This window comes from Setaria italica, chromosome V (genome assembly GCF_000263155.2).
Source record: "Setaria italica strain Yugu1 chromosome V, Setaria_italica_v2.0, whole genome shotgun sequence".
In the NCBI taxonomy this organism is placed as follows: domain Eukaryota; kingdom Viridiplantae; phylum Streptophyta; class Magnoliopsida; order Poales; family Poaceae; genus Setaria; species Setaria italica.
The window spans coordinates 32,176,199-32,191,854 of record NC_028454.1 but is presented as its reverse complement, the minus strand read 5'-3'; the positions used below and the strand labels follow the sequence as shown (position 1 = coordinate 32,191,854).

General features: G+C 41.2%; 4 protein-coding genes across 6 annotated transcripts; all 4 read left to right on the top strand.

Moving 5' to 3' along the window:
• Positions 1 to 547: 547 nt before the first annotated feature.
• LOC101767340 (calcineurin B-like protein 9) lies at positions 548 to 3,769 on the top strand. 3 transcript variants are annotated; one of them, XM_012845825.2, is made up of 9 exons: positions 548 to 677; positions 778 to 1,081; positions 1,191 to 1,273; positions 2,153 to 2,212; positions 2,374 to 2,482; positions 2,572 to 2,624; positions 2,729 to 2,809; positions 2,888 to 3,000; positions 3,182 to 3,769. In XM_012845825.2, exons 1-9 carry the CDS (start codon positions 582 to 584, stop codon positions 3,237 to 3,239), a joined length of 957 nt encoding a protein of 318 aa, XP_012701279.1. In that variant the 5' UTR covers positions 548 to 581; the 3' UTR covers positions 3,240 to 3,769. The 3 variants fall into 3 exon arrangements, with proteins under 3 accessions (XP_012701279.1, XP_004969427.1, XP_004969426.1); XM_004969370.2 differs by having other exon boundaries at positions 775 to 1,081; XM_004969369.2 differs by having other exon boundaries at positions 772 to 1,081.
• A 1,459-nt stretch (positions 3,770 to 5,228) lies between these two features.
• Positions 5,229 to 7,746, top strand: LOC101766941 (protein HIR1). Its single transcript, XM_004969365.4, has 2 exons — positions 5,229 to 5,457; positions 7,021 to 7,746. Exons 1-2 carry the CDS (start codon positions 5,340 to 5,342, stop codon positions 7,350 to 7,352), a joined length of 450 nt encoding a protein of 149 aa, XP_004969422.1. The 5' UTR covers positions 5,229 to 5,339; the 3' UTR covers positions 7,353 to 7,746.
• Positions 7,747 to 8,575: 829 nt separating this feature from the next.
• On the top strand, positions 8,576 to 10,747 carry LOC101782999. Its single transcript, XM_004972018.1, has 8 exons — positions 8,576 to 8,600; positions 8,963 to 9,081; positions 9,196 to 9,329; positions 9,377 to 9,441; positions 9,880 to 10,044; positions 10,172 to 10,265; positions 10,465 to 10,639; positions 10,727 to 10,747. The coding sequence occupies exons 1-8, from the start codon at positions 8,576 to 8,578 to the stop codon at positions 10,745 to 10,747; spliced, it is 798 nt and encodes a 265-aa protein (XP_004972075.1).
• A 1,737-nt stretch (positions 10,748 to 12,484) lies between these two features.
• Positions 12,485 to 15,450, top strand: LOC101766523. Its single transcript, XM_004969364.4, has 8 exons — positions 12,485 to 12,813; positions 12,960 to 13,078; positions 13,273 to 13,355; positions 13,697 to 13,818; positions 14,309 to 14,473; positions 14,581 to 14,674; positions 14,822 to 14,996; positions 15,101 to 15,450. The coding sequence occupies exons 1-8, from the start codon at positions 12,771 to 12,773 to the stop codon at positions 15,119 to 15,121; spliced, it is 822 nt and encodes a 273-aa protein (XP_004969421.1). The 5' UTR covers positions 12,485 to 12,770; the 3' UTR covers positions 15,122 to 15,450.
• The last annotated feature ends 206 nt before the right edge of the window (positions 15,451 to 15,656 follow it).

The window sequence follows — 15,656 nt, the reverse complement described above, 5'->3', positions numbered from 1 at the left end:
ATGAGGCACAGCTGCTAAATCACTTTTAAACTTTGCCTAATTGTTTCGTGAAAAGATCCATCTGCCGCGGCTGGATTTCGATCTGACGGCACCGAAAATGGCCGCCCTGTCCACAACTTCAGTATTGAATTATTGATGAATCCGGTCCCCTTATCTCCTACCCAACGGTTTTTGTTTAGGGTCTGTTTGGATACGACATCATAAATTTTAGAACATGTCACATCGGATGTTTAGAAACTAATTAGAAGTATTAAATATAATCTAATTACAAAACTAATTACACAGATGGAGTCTAATTTGCGAGACGAATCTATTAAGCCTAATTAATTCATGATTTAACAATGTGGTGCTACCGTAACCATTGCTAATGATGGATTAATTAAGCTTAATAGATTCGTGTCGCGAATAAGTATAGAGGTTCTGCAGTTAGTTTTATAATTAACTTATGTTTAATCACCTCCTAATTAGTGTTCGAATATCTGAGACCTCTCCTAACTTTTATCAAACACCCCCTCAACCGGTAAATGCGCCTTAAAGAGATGCACGATTGGCACGGGCTACCGGGGCGGCACAGACGCTGCATGCTTTCCAGTTCATCCGATCCGCGGCGAGCGAACCACGGGCGCCTATTCGCGATGGACCCGCGCTTCGGCTTCCGATTCTCCTCCTCCGACATGGTGGGTACTGGTTGCAATTGTTTCTCTGAGTACAATTCTGCTTCTCTTGATTGATCTTGGGTTTCTTGGTTCCGGCGGTGGGCCGGCGCGTCAGCAGCAGTCGGCGAGCTCTCTGTCGCTGGGGGAGCGCCTCTGCGCGGTCTTCTTCCCCTTCGTCGCCATCGCCGAGGCCGTCTTCTTCGCGCTCACGGACTGCCTCGCCGACCTCCGGCCCGGCTCCGACTCCTCGTGCGCGCGCCGCTACGGCACCGGCCCTTCCTCCTCCGGCGCCACCTTCGTCGCCGCCGAGAAGAAAAGGAGCCACTACCACCGCCACCGCCACTACCGACCCTTCCTACGCCGGGACGGCTGGACCCCCCCCGACCTCCATCAGCTTGCGCACCTCGCCGACGAGTCCCGATGCTGTAATAATCCTATCTTTTCCCCCTAACTCATGGCTGGCTGGTTCGTCCGCCATTTTCTCGCAATGCCGTTCGATCTGACGCCCTCTTGCGCGCATTGGATTGAACGAAGTCTCGGTGAACGAGGTGGAGGCCCTCTTCGAGCTCTACAAGAAGATCAGCTGCTCCATCATCGACGACGGCCTCATCCACAAGGTGCATCCAACAAAATCCCTCTTGAATTCCTGCATCTCTATGCATGCCCTTGCCTTCATAACGGGATTTGGTTAATTTGGACATCAATTTCTTTCCGTCGTTTCTTTGAATGAAACACTCCTCGCAGTACTTCGATCTAAAGGACTTTTTTGTCTTTGGCCATGGACGATTGGATTTAAAGGTAAAAGAAATGGGTATTCTTATGAGCAGGGACATTGCCACTCTGTCATCCCTGCATAATTGAATAGTATTTGGTCATCGACAACGATGTGCAACTTAGTACATAGATCTACCTCGAATTATTGCACCGCACGCAATGAGTTGGATGATTTCCATAGGGCTGGATTAGTTAGACATTGTCATGTTCTTGTTTTGGAGTTGATTGACACTGTCATGCGACAGGCACACATGAGAGCATTATAAAATTTTGTTTGACAGCCCATAGGATCGATTGCCTGAATTTCCCCATGTTGCGTGTTTCATTTGGCCTAAGGATAATACCAACACCACAGTAGGCTTGGTTGGCATGTTCCTTCCTCTGCCATCCCAAGGTTGTGTTTTAATTGGTGAAACATTGAATCACCAATATTTTTAGTTAAGCTGGTACTGTAGTGATTCTTTGTGTTAATTTTTTGACTGATGTAAGTCAAAGTCAGCTAAATAGTATTCAGGCCTCTCAGAAGCATCTCTTATGCGTGTGCAATGACACGTTGGGATGAACAATAGTTGAATAAGAGAATACATAGAGTAGTGAACAAAATTGGAACGCCCTTTGTCTTCGCATACAATTAGAACGATTTCTGAACAACAACAAAAAAAAAACCTGGAGTGGTCATAAAATATTTTTCGTAACTGTTCCTCTGTTGAATCGTTCCTCAGGAAGAGCTCCAGCTCGCTTTGTTCAAAACTCCAAGTGGCCAGAATCTTTTTCTTGATAGGGTGAGTCCTTACTTTACTTTGCTCTTTTCAAAATGTTTTTAAATTCTTGATATATTTACCATATCATACTCTATTTTCTCCTGATTATCCTCAAAACATTTTACATTGCATGGGGCCTCCTTAAATAATGACATGAAACTAAGATTGTCCCCGTGATACAGGTTTTTGATTTGTTTGATGAGAAGAAAAATGGTGTAATAGAGTTTGATGAGTTCATTCATGCTCTTAGTGTCTTCCATCCGTTGGCACCTATGGAAGATAAGATCAAATGTATGTAAGCTACTCGCAGGAACTGTTTTCTCTATATTCATGTATTTATCTATTTTTATGTTGAGATCTATCTTTCTGGATTATTTCAGTTGCATTTAGGTTGTATGACTTGAGGCAAACTGGTTTTATTGAGCGTGAGGAGGTTAGTTAACAAAGTTTTCTCTGTATATATTGGTATCTTGGATGCGGTTTCTTGTCTAGTATTTTGCCACTAAGATGACAGATCAGCATGGCTTTTTTTTATAGGTTAAGCAAATGGTCATTGCTATTTTGTTGGAATCTTATGTGGACTTATCAGATGACCTTCTCGAGGCCATTATAGATAAGGTAGGCAATAATCAACTGGAAATTTTGTTATTTCTTTACTGCTATTGCATGAATGTAACTTTGGATGTATTTTCCCAGACATTTGAAGATGCTGATGCCGATAGGGATGGAAAAATAAATCAAGAAGAATGGAAAGAATTTGTATTACGCCACCCAAACCTGTTAAAGAACATGACACTGCCCTATCTAAGGTTTGCATCTGTTCTTGTGATCTTTATGGAAAAGTAGGTATATCATGATGTTTTGTCAAACATGCTAATGTTTGGAATCCATGCAAAATCTTATCTGCAAAGTAGTACAGCAAAAGAGATCCATAAATACAAGCCAGGGCTCTAGTATTGTTTACTGATTTCTTACCCCTCAAAAATTCAGGGACATCACAACCGTCTTCCCTAGTTTCATCTTCAACACTGCAGTGGAAGATGATTAAGCAGTATTGGGGTTGCTTGAGCTGAATCCTGATGACTGGTGGCTGCCGATTATGTCAACTTTCTCGTTGATATCGCCTCCCCACCTACTGAGAAAAATATGTGATCCATCATGAGAACTTGCTGAAGAAAAATCACCATTGATGGCTGAACATTAAAGCCGCCACCTGACCACCTAACAAAGGCTCATCCAGGGTGGTGAATCAGCAATGGATCTACCTAATCCTCCCAGATGGCTGCCAATGGATCTGCAACTGGGATGCCAACAAGCTGCCAGATGGCTGCTTCATCATGGACCTAATCCTCCCTCTCCCCTTTGACGTCAAGAGCAATCTTATCCCTTGTAAAAAGAAAAAGAGCAATCTTATCCCTTGTAAAAAAAAGAGCAATCTTATTCTATCACAAACACAGGTAGTATGTCTCTGACGATGCTCCTTTTGGGTAAGTCGTCATTTCTGTCTGTTTGTTGCAAGGGATAAGAAGAATGATGTCACCTCGGCTTGGCCGCTAGCAAAGCGCATTTCCTTGCTTTTCCTGGTGCTAATCATGGCCGTCCTAATAAACTGAAATCAAATCTCTTTCGGTTAGAATAAGCTTTGCGTGCAGATTTGGATGGTTCAGCCGTTCGCAGCCACAAGTTACTAAGTATTAGCCATCAGTTTGCTTCCAGAAGGTTCCTTGTCGTGCTAAAACATTGTCTCAACGATGCTACGAACACTAACCAACGATGAGTCCAGTCCTTAACTTTGTCGTACCTGTTTCGTGAATGGCCACGGAAAATCAAGTTTGCATCAGTAGCATACTTGTTATACAAGTTTATTTATATATCAAACCTTAGACACGAGACGCATGCGCAAATTTAAACCTTGTACTACCGAATTTTTCCTTTCTCTCTTAGTAAAATATGTGCTGAACTCATTCTCTAAAAAACAAGGTCTATGTCTGAGGTATAGTAAATGCACTCAGCTGCGGATTTCTTTGTTTGCAATCCTGCTAGTCGTTTAAGTTGATCGATCTCGTTAACACTCTGGTTTTTATTTTTTCCAATTAGGCCTCTAATCATGTCCTTATAACTTTGATGCATATGTACTTCGTAAGGAAAACCTATTGCAATAGGTTACTTTTGTAAGAGACCCACGTCATTGATTCTTTACGTGATGATTTCCGCTATCAAATTCATACTCGCTATTCCGATGCTATGCTAACCAAGTTTCATTGAAGTTGTCGTGCTACTGTAATCTGGAACAACTTAATTTGCAATCCTTCACCTCCCATGCCCGATGATATTCTCGTCGCCTCTCTACCCACCTCTGCAACGAATGTCACCATCAATAGGTTTGATGCGCTTTCCTCAAAACGGACCCACCTTACCTGGAAGAGTAACTCATATTAATGGAGAATGACCAAACCTGTATTGCTAACAATATGGATGGTTCAAACATATGTGTCCTCCCGTAGAAACATGTGTGTGTTAATGTCTCCTTTTCTTTATATTGGTGAATGTTCTCCTAAGATCTTTGTTTGGGTCGGGTTTTGAATTTCGGCAAAACCAGATCCACTATGTATCCAACGGTAAATTGACATATGGGCACTTTAGTATTTTTTGGATAGAATTTGAATAGATTTTCAAATTTAGTCAAAAAATGAAAATTTCAAAAAATTAGCTACAATTTCGGCCGGTTTGAACCTAATGGTCTTACCATCCCTTCCAATTTTTTTCTAAAAAACAATAGCTTGAACGCTAGTTTGGATATAGCTTTTCTAACTATATATATAATATATCTAGGTGCATATTAAAATTTATGTAATTTAAGATGGATGGAGCGTATAGTAATCCCCTCTAATCCATAGGTATTGGGAGCTAATTTGTTAATTAATTCAATTCATATAGATTGTGAGGGGGTGAGTTTATTAAAACAAGGTCTTATTATCGAGCAAATGATTTGAGCAAATGATTTTGTGACGAAGGGATTTGAACGGCAAGGGAAGAGGGTAAAAGAGTCAAAAGGTAAATCTTCTTCAGTGGTCCGCGCAATCGTCTCGCCGCCGCCGTCCCCGCCTCCCCGGGCCGTCATCGATCTTCCCTCCCTCGGCCCGTCGCGATGGCCACCGGCGGCAAGCCCGACCCTGCCGCGCCGCCGCAGGCGCCTTCGGCGGCGAAGGGAGTCTTCATGCGCCGCATCTTCCCCTTCCTCCTCGCCACCAACGTCTTCATCGGAGGTGAGAGAGAGGAAACCCCAGACCGACCGATCTCTCCCATTTTCACTCTTGTGCTCGATGTACTCGCTACAGTTCGTTTGATTCGATTTTAAGCTGCGATATGTGTCTCCTAGGGTTCTGCGGCCCTTCCTGTGTAGATTATGCTCGAGAAAGATCACATATGGTAGATTTGCAGTAAATATTAGTGATTTAATGGTAAAAATAATTAGAAGCCAACCATGCTTGTAGTTTTAGCCATGGCATTGATGGTTGTGACTAGGTCACCTCAGTTTGGTCCTGGTGTTTTCATGGGAAGATGTGGCATTTCACTTGTATAAATGGTAGGGTTGGATGACCTGGCATGTCGTGGTTAGTTTTGTAGTTGATGGAAAACGGGTGTGGGTCAGTCTATCTTGTGCTGTACTAGATGTCAAAGGGTTATGTTTACCTGGTAAGATATGAATGGTTATATTGTGGAAATATGCATTGTTCTGTATTGTGTCAGAGTAAAGAATTATTCAGAGAGTGAAAATAAGGCATGTGTTGGACTTTTCAACGAACTGCACTTAGTATAAAATTCTCTATATTAAATTGCCAAACAGAAGGATAGGCAAAAGAGTTCCAGACTGATTGTTAAATGAACTTAGTGATGGATGTACTCATTGCTTGGAATTTATCGGTACCAGTGTAGACATGCTATTATGGAGGTGGCGGTGGTTGAAATCAACATAGAATTTGATCATGACCATTTACAATTTAGATGGAATGCTTCTGCAGTGTTAGGTAATTTCTAGAAAAAAATGGTCCCACACGTAGTAGGTGGTGCATGCTCCTGTTTAGTAGGAAACTGATGGGATAGACCAAGTGAACTCCACTTAGGGCACAGTGGCTGACTACAGAATCTCAGCCCCTTATCTGTCGCTATGTAATAACCATATGTGCAAGTGACATTCTAGGAGTTCAAAAGGCATGATATAGTGTATTCACAACTCTGTTTGATGGCTAGTCATCTGGGTATGTGCCAGGTTGACAATCACCAGCTTGATTTAACCTGTACTGTGGATTAAGGTGAGCAGATTCATGGAGTTCATATGAGATAGGATGTACTATTATTTTTGTATATTTGGTTTATTATCATTTTTTAAAGAAGGAAAGTACTGTAAGGCGCACATCAGGATCTAACAGATATACATGGGCACACAGCGCAAAACCATTTACATCAGCTAAAATTTGAACTTGATATGCGGTCGATACTAATATTGCTGTGGTTTTTTTGTCACCCACTTAATCTTTAACTGTTGTTTCCATGCTTGCATCACTTACTGCACAAATGCAAGGAAGTACTACTGATTAAGGCATGCGAAAAAAAACTAAGCTACCTAACATTTGATCTGTTAATTGATGTAGGCATGCCTGCCACACTATCATTAGAGTACCATGTAGTCATGCCAGTCACATATGTTTGTAACCATTGTATTGTTGACTATGCGGTGCTGAAAGCTATTGCAAAATGCATGTAGAACTCTTTTTTTACCTTGTGTATGTTCGCATGCTGCAGTAAGTTAACATCCACTTTCCATGCAGTTTATGTTTTTGCCAAGACCTACAAAAGAGACCAGGACAAGAAAAATGCTGAGGCTGCCGCTGCATCTGCTGCTGTTGCAGCATTGTCGTCCCCAGAAACTGCAACTGCGAAGGCTGCAGATCCTGCTCCTGCACCTGCACCTGCACCTGCACCCACACCCAAAAGGGTTCTCCCACCACTATCTGAAGATGAGCAGCGGCAGGTGTTCAAATGGATGCTGGAGGAGAAGCGGAAGATCAAACCACGTGATTCTTCTGAGAAAAACAAGATCAATGAGGAGAAAGCTCTTCTCAAGGAGTTCATTCGTGCAAAGTCTCTCCCTCGTTTGTGATGATTGCATCGGCTGTCCTGCTGGTCTTGAATTTTTTTTCTGCACCTGCAGTCCAGTGAGGACATGCTCTAAAACTAGTTGCCTTTGTAGTTGGCACAATGGTAGCATTTTTTTTGTACTGTCACATATCTTCATTTGACAACGAAAAGGTCTCAGTGGTTCCAGTCGTCAGGAAACAGTTTTGCTCTGATGAGAACTTATCGTGAGTTCGTGACCAGGGCTACTCGGGAGATGTTTTCCAAGAAACTTGTTGCTGCTGCAAAACGTTTTTTTTTTTGTATACTTGAACTGCTGTTATTGGCTTCATCTAGTTATGCACTGCTATTCATATGTAAGATGAATTCAGCTATTCAACTGTTTGGGTTATATTTCCTGGATTACAGAGTCTTTGAAATCACTGAGTCTGCATCTTCGGTCCAATGTTTGCGTCCTTGTTGACTGGGCGTTGAACTCGTTTTTATCATGGTCTCTAACTCAGATGTGAGAAATTCTGTCACCTTGCCAGTCCTGTTAGTGGGAATTGCCAGCCCGTCCTGCTATTCAATTTTCATGCAGTTTAATTGACATGAGGTGTTGTATAAGGATTGAAAAAAAGAGAAGAAAAGGGTACTATCTGCTTATCAATTATCATCGACCCTTCAACGAAAACAGTGGACTCCTAGCAGCTTTAAGGAAGCTCGATGCTTCGATGTCACGTGATCCCATGTTTATGGTAGGACCAGGAGCAAGATTTGCTTCTGTTTTAGCTTCAGCATTTGTTTATGTGTCAATCGTTAGTGGGATCTATTTTCCATCTAAAAGAAAGGAACGACCATTAGTCAAAAGATTTGAATTCAAGTCCAAAAATTTTTACTACTCAATAAGTTTTCACAAGTTCTTTATCGACTGAATGTTCTTTTTTGAATGAACAACCCTGACATGTGTGTTTTTGTTAACAGAGCAGAAGAAAAAAAAGATTATAGCCCTGGGAGGTAATAACTAGGCAACAGAAAAGAAACTGGAAAAAAAACTAACTAGTATATGTCCAAAATTCTAATTGTTGAATTGAAGGTTGTTAGGGTAAAGAGTTGGAGGTTTGGATTTCATCAAGACTGAAAGTTTATCTCTAAAGATTAAGGTCAAGTTAATATTTTGTTTAGCTAACGAGTTCGATTGGTCAGCAAATGTTCACCAATTAGTTATCTTATATGAAAATTTCGGATACAAACAAGATTTTCTGATACATGGAGCGGCCAACTCATTCAAAAGGTATGCTGAAAGCCTGAAACATAGATCCCTTATACAAGTTTGAAGTATACTGTATACATATGCGTATACTCCCATAGCCATAAGTAGATAGTATTCCCTCAGTTCCAAATTGTAGGTCATTTTGTCTTTTTTAGTTTATAGGTATTATTATGCATTTAGATATAGTGTATGTCCATATGCATAATAATATCTATGAACATAAAAAAGGTAAAACAATCTACAATTTGGAGGGAGGGGGGTGTAGATTTCAATACTGAAGGCAGACCTTGCAACCTGACTGAAAAAAACATAAAGTTGTTTAAATAAATGATTTGCCATAGACATTATCTCATAATAGCTGACTCGATGTTGTTTCTGAGCAGCCGCTCCGGAACAGAGAGTGGTGCTAGCGAACAAGCATGGCGAGAATCTTGTGGGGATGCTGCATCACGCGGGGTCGAACAAGGTTGTAGTCCTGTGCCATGGCTTCGCAGCTTGCAAGGTACATGAACATGTCATCATCTGAACAAGAAGAGCTTTGCCTTTCCTCTGCAGGACATGGTTGGAGATTACATATATTGTTTCCTGATTCAATCAATGTAAAACTCTTTTTCAGGATGATAGCATCATGATTGATCTTGCGGCTGCCTTGACAAAGCAAGGGATTAGTGCGTTTCGCTTTGATTTCAGTGGAAATGGGTATGTTTGCTCGTTTAATCATGCATCTACCTTTATGCTTCCTGATTATGAGTGTTGCTGCAGTACTGCTTCAATTTCAGATTTTACTTTTAACTCAGACCTGTAATCTCATATCTTTACCAGGAGAAGTATGATGTAACAGCAATTGTTGGTCACAGCAAAGGTGGATTGTTATCGCCTTTAGTGTGAAGTTGCTATAGTTGTGCAATTTATTACTTTTGCTGTGAAGTTGTTCCGTTGAATATGTGAATTAAGCAGGTTAAAAGAATGTGCTAAATTCAACAAGAACATGTATAGGAGTCAAACTTGGAGGACTTTTTTCCTGCATATTTGTGCATAACCAATTGCAGCATTATTTAAGTTCAGAACAAAAAGTGTAGCTTCAGTCAACTGGCATTCAGTTAGAATTACCGAGTTAGTTTTCATGTGGGAACTAGGAAGAGTCTTCGATATCATTTGAGACAAGCAAGAATGAATAAACAAGCGCATGCTCTCTCTAGTCCCATATCTCCAAAACAGGCTGTAGCTACCCACCCAGCCATCCTTGTAACCATCTAGGTAATTTGGAAAAGTCATTGAATCTGTATTTATTTACCTTCAGGTGGAAGTGTGGTGGTTCTATATGCCTCCATCTACGGCGATGCTCACATGGTTGTTAACCTTTCTGGTCAATTTTATTTGGAGAAAGGCATTGAAGAGTGTCTAGGCAAAGAATTTATGGATAGAATAAACAAAGAAGGCTATATTGACGTCATGAACGAATCAGGTAAGAAAACATGTATGACCTTTTATATGCATGGCTACTTTCTTAACGACTCATATATTCCATATGTGTACCCTATTTCTCCTCATGGATATTTATTGAACGTTTGTTGATTTTGATTCCAATGTAGGAAAGGTTTTGTACAGAGTAACAAAAGAAAGCCTGATGGAACGGTTGAACACTGATATGCATGCAGCAAGTCTTTCCATCAGCAAGGAATGCAGGTTAAGAAATTGAATCTAAACATCATTTTCCCTTCCTGCGAATCAACAATTAAAGCAAACCAGCAGCATACAGTTTTCATGTTAAATTTATCATGCGCTTTTACAGAACCCAGTTTTATTCTTGCATGTTTGGCTGAGCATATGGATATGCTAGAACAGAATTTTTCTCATGCAAATTGTTGATTGACTCTCTGTCCAGGTTCTTCACAGTTCATGGTTCAGCTGATAAGATCATACCTGTGGAAGATGCATATGAGTTTGCAAGGCTTGTAACGAACCACAAGCTGCATGTCATTAAGAGAGCAAATCATGGCTATACTTCTCATCGTAAACAGCTCTGTGATGCTGTAATAAACTGCATCACATCCAACGAGGTACAGAGAAACTGCAATTCGCCTGTAATTCTCTTGGTAATAAGTGCTACTGCAATCTGTTTCACCACTGGCTATTTCTTTGTGCAGGCAGGGAACACCCCACCCTAGAGCACAGCATCCCCCGCGTTGCCTCCTTCCAGATCGCCCTTCGTGCCTCAGACACCTTAAACAGACTTACTTTTAGGTCAATTTTTTAGTTGTAGAGACCTAGGTAGTGTTGACCTTGATTGTGACATGTTCCCTGGAGAACATTAGGCAAGGTACGAGAAAGTAGAAAAGAGCCAAGTTCACATGTTGAAATCATCGAAGAGCTTGAATATGCCCTCTCAGACTGTTCAGTAGGATGGTTGTAGACATGACTTTTCAATGGATGAATATAGCGCCCTGCGTATCAGAAAAATCCCATCTGCTCCGCAATGCTTTACGACCACTCTGGTTCTTTTTCGCGCTATGGCTTTATGCAAGAATGAGGGAAGATGGAATTGTTTGTCACAATGCGATGCAGCGATGGTTACGCTGCTGGGTCTCTAGAGCACATACAGAGAGTATGTATGATCAAGTCAATGCTCCAAGAAAAGGGAACCAATCCTAGCTGATCTTTCTTGTACCTTTGAGGCCTTATTTTGTTAACTCTCTTTCTAAGGAGATCGAGGAGGATTGGGAGGGGATTTAATCTCTCCTAATCCCCTCCAATCTTCTTCAACCCCATTCAAACCGAACAAGACCTGAAGAGACTTTGGTAACCCTTTGTAGCGGCTAGTATCCATGACCTGTAGCCTGAGACCTATCTTTTAGTTTCTGATGGATACTATGGATAAAAGTAATCTAATTAATCACGAATCTATACGTCAGATATCCTTGCCTAGAGGTTAAGGCCAGACAGATCATTTACAAAATGTAGTTTTCCAAATGTTTCCCTAGCATCCGCGAGTCTTGTAGAATTAATCTCACCTTCAGTCAGCTTACAATCCTTGTTACATATAGCACCTCCGGGTAGCCTTTCTAAAGAAACGAAAGGACCAAAGTGCAAGAGAGATATTATCTGCGAAAGAGCCTCTCCCGAGTTTGACTTCCTGTGGAAGCGAATAAAATGGATCTGAAATAAAAAAAATTATAAAATAAATAAATAAGGACTTAAAAAGCGAGATATTATCTAAATATTCCACGTGAAAGACCTCCGAGTAGTCTTTTAGTAACTCTATTCCACGTGAAAACCGCAAAGTTGGACCCAAGGTATTATCTAAATATTATGAAAATGTGCTACATGACAAATATGCAAATCTGTTTCATATTGTAGTTCTAAATTTCGTACTTTTCTTATGTATCATATTGTGTATAACAAAAGTTACGAACATAGAAATGACAAAACAACTTACAATTTGGAATTTTAGAAGTATTAGAGCAACTTCAACAGATCCCCTTTCCCTTTCCCACTTTTCAGCCATAAAAGGGATTGAGAGAGAGAAAACGTACTCCAACATATTCCCTTTCCCCTTTCTTAGACTCATTTATCTTCCTCCATCTCCCCTTTTCTAAAGAGATTTGCTTCTCCTCCCTTTCTTTTCTCTTCTCTCCTACCACATGATTTGAAAGCCGGAACATATTTTGGCCATCCGATTCCGTCACCATAACCGATGTGCTAAGGTGCCGCCTGCCGCCCGCCGGCTTTGCTCGAGCTGTCAGGTGGAAGGAAAAGGAGAAAGGAGAAAGGGATCTCCTGGAGCACCCATCTTAAAAATTGTAAAAATTGTGAAAGGGGATTTTTCTAAGGGGAGAGAGAGGAAATGAGAAAATCAATCTGTTGGAGTTGGAATTTGGATAAGAGGAAAACTTTCTCGGGATTCAGTAAATATCCCATCCGACGGCTTTAATCGCTGCCCTGCAAACTCCCGATTGCAGTTCATGCCGAGCAAGACAAATCCCTCTCCCAGTCGACACACACCAAACCGCTGGCATCGAATCGGATCCGCGGGTGGCTGTAGGCATCCCGGCATTCCTCGCCCACCCACTCCACTCGCGAGCCCAGAGATTTCCTCTCCCCTGCCCACTCCGCTTTGCTGCGGCTGGCGACGTCGGGAACATCGGTCTCCTCCGATTCGATCCCGACCGGTGGTCTCCCCAGCGGCTAGCCATGGCGGAGCCGTTCAGCTCATCCCAAGACGCGTCCAATCCCCGTGAACGCCTCTCTTCCCTGATCTTATATCACTACCGCTTGCTCTGAATTCTGATTGCCAGTAACACTTCGCTGTAGAGATGGGGGCGAAGTAGAACATATCCTGCCTCTTAATTATTGAATTCATGTCGTTTGGTTTCTGAACAGCTGCTCCGGAGCAGAGAGTACTGGTGACGAACAAGCACGGGGAGAATCTCGTGGGCCTGCTGCACCACACGGGTTCGAACAAAGTTGTAGTGCTCTGCCATGGCTTTACGGCTTCCAAGGTACACGAGTACGCCATTCATCATCTGAAAAACAAAAGTTGGCTTTCGTCTCTGAGGACATGGCTTGCCAAGTTAATTAACATGTTTCCAAGTTAATTAACATGTTTCGTTATGCTAGCTGTAGAGAATTAAACTTTTTTTTGTAGGAATGTGCAATTGTTACGGATGTAATGAAATTTAGTGCTCGTTTTCAGGACGATGGAATCATTGTTGATCTTGCAGCTGCAATAACAAAGCAAGGGATTAGTGTGTTTCGCTTTGATTTCAGTGGAAATGGGTAAGTCACTAATGGATTGTCCCTTCCATCAATTGCTTTTAATTTTCTAAGGAAGCCTTGGGTTGGAAATGTTGAACTAAATTAGCTAAGTTTCCTAATTGTATGTATTACCACATTACTGCTTGGGTTTGTGATTATTTTTTATTAGACCTGCGTTATTTTTCAGGGAAATAACCATAGTGCATATTACTAATTCCTGTTTTAATATTCTTTGTTGCATTCAATTGTTTGAATTTGTATTGTACACTGCATTATTTTGCAGAATCTATTCAATTTTGAACTACCATGGTCCATCACCTTACCCTTATTTCATATGATGCCTTTGATCTTATGCTTTTCAGGGAAAGCGAAGGTGAATTCCAGTACGGTAACTACAGGAAGGAGGCTGATGACCTGCATTCTGTTGTTTCATATCTTTTCCAGGAGAATTTTGATGTAGCAGCTATTGTTGGTCACAGCAAAGGTGGGTTATAATCGTAGTTTGGTTTATTATAATCATGCAATTTATTGTTTGTGTTATTATGCTGTTCAATTGAATTTGTATCATTGGCTAGCCAAGTGCTCAAAAGAATTTGTTCATTCCTTGAACACTTGAACAAGAACTTGCATATGCAATCTAATATAGGGGTCATACGTGGAGAAAATCTCCAGTATATTTGTGTATAATCATGCACCGCATTACTCAGGTTTCAGAAATCGAAAAGTGCAGCTGCAATCAAATGGCAATCAGTTAGGACATATCAAGGCTCTGTTTGTTAAGGACTCTTCTTTAATAGGAGGGGGTCTGTTATCCTTTGAAACAAACAAGAAAGAATAAAAAGGCTCATCCTTGTATCTCCCAAAGCAAGCTGTAGCCACTAGCCACCTGGCCATCCTTCTGGCATTACCTTCAATAGTCTAGCAAATTTTAAAATACCAGTCATTATTTCGTTAAGTTTATTGTTTTTCCTCAGGTGGAGATGTGGTGGTTCTGTATGCCTCTATCTACAATGATGTCCCCATGGTGGTTAACCTTTCTGGTCGATTTAATTTGGAGAAAGGCGTTGAAGAGCGCTTAGGCAAAGAATTTATGGATAGAATAAACAAAGAAGGCTACATTGATGTCACAAACAAATCAGGTAAGGAAACATGTCTGATCTTTTTATATTCAAGGCTGCATGATAAACAAATCATTTATGGGAGCTGTAGCTTATTGTTTCTCTTTCATGTGCTTCTTGCAATGTAGGAAAGTTTTTGTACAGAGTAACCAAAGAGAGCTTGATGGAACGTCTGAACACTGATATGCATGCAGCAAGCCTTTCCATCAGCAAAGAATGCAGGTAAATAAATTAATTTAGGCTTAATCTTCCCTTTTTCTTACATGGCTAGAATAAAAAATAGTACATATATAACATTTTTGGCTATGTTCATTGATGTTCGAGCATAAAATCTTCTTCACAGAAATAATTATTTGACTCTTTGTCCAGGTTCTTTACAATTCATGGTTCAGCTGATGAGATCATACCGGTAGAAGATGCATATGAGTTTGCGAAGCTTATACCGAACCACAAGCTGCGTGTCATTGAGGGAGCAAATCACTGCTACACTGCTCATCGTAAAGAACTTTCTGATGCCATAGTAGAATGCATCACATCCAACGAGGTATAGATTAAGCGCAACTGATCAGCGTTTGTTTATTGCAGTTGGTGCTTTGCAATATGTTTCACCAATGATTTCATGCCTGTGATGACTGATTTCCTATGCAGGCAGGGGATATCCCACGCTAGAGCCGCACGTTCCCCACCGCAGCTACTGGCTCCCTCCAAAAATATATTGGCGGATGAATTAGTCCTCGTTTTGTCAGTGTGAAGTTTCATTGCACAGTGTGAAGTTTCATTGCACAATTACCTAGACTGAGAACTAGGTAACTCTGCCAGATGAGTGTCATAGGGATAAAACTCCTCCCTCGTCTGATGAAACTCTCTATTAATTATCTTGCCAAGTTAGCAATTTTGCTGATGTGGCATTAAATTTAATGTCATGAAACTCTCATAAAACTCCCCATTAAGATTGGCCTTAGCAGTCCTTATACAGATCATGTTTCTTGGATTATTTACACACGGTATTCGAGCTCTTTTTTTTTAATGCCTCTCCACGCTGCTACTCACTCACCTTACCGGTTTTGCTTTTTATTCGTTATCTTGGATTGTGTTGGGACATTGGTGTCATGGCGTTTGGCCATTGCTTGCTTACAATCAATGGATTCCGTTGGCGCACTGATCTGGACGCATCCAGGCACAAAAATCAGTGTGCCACCTAAGG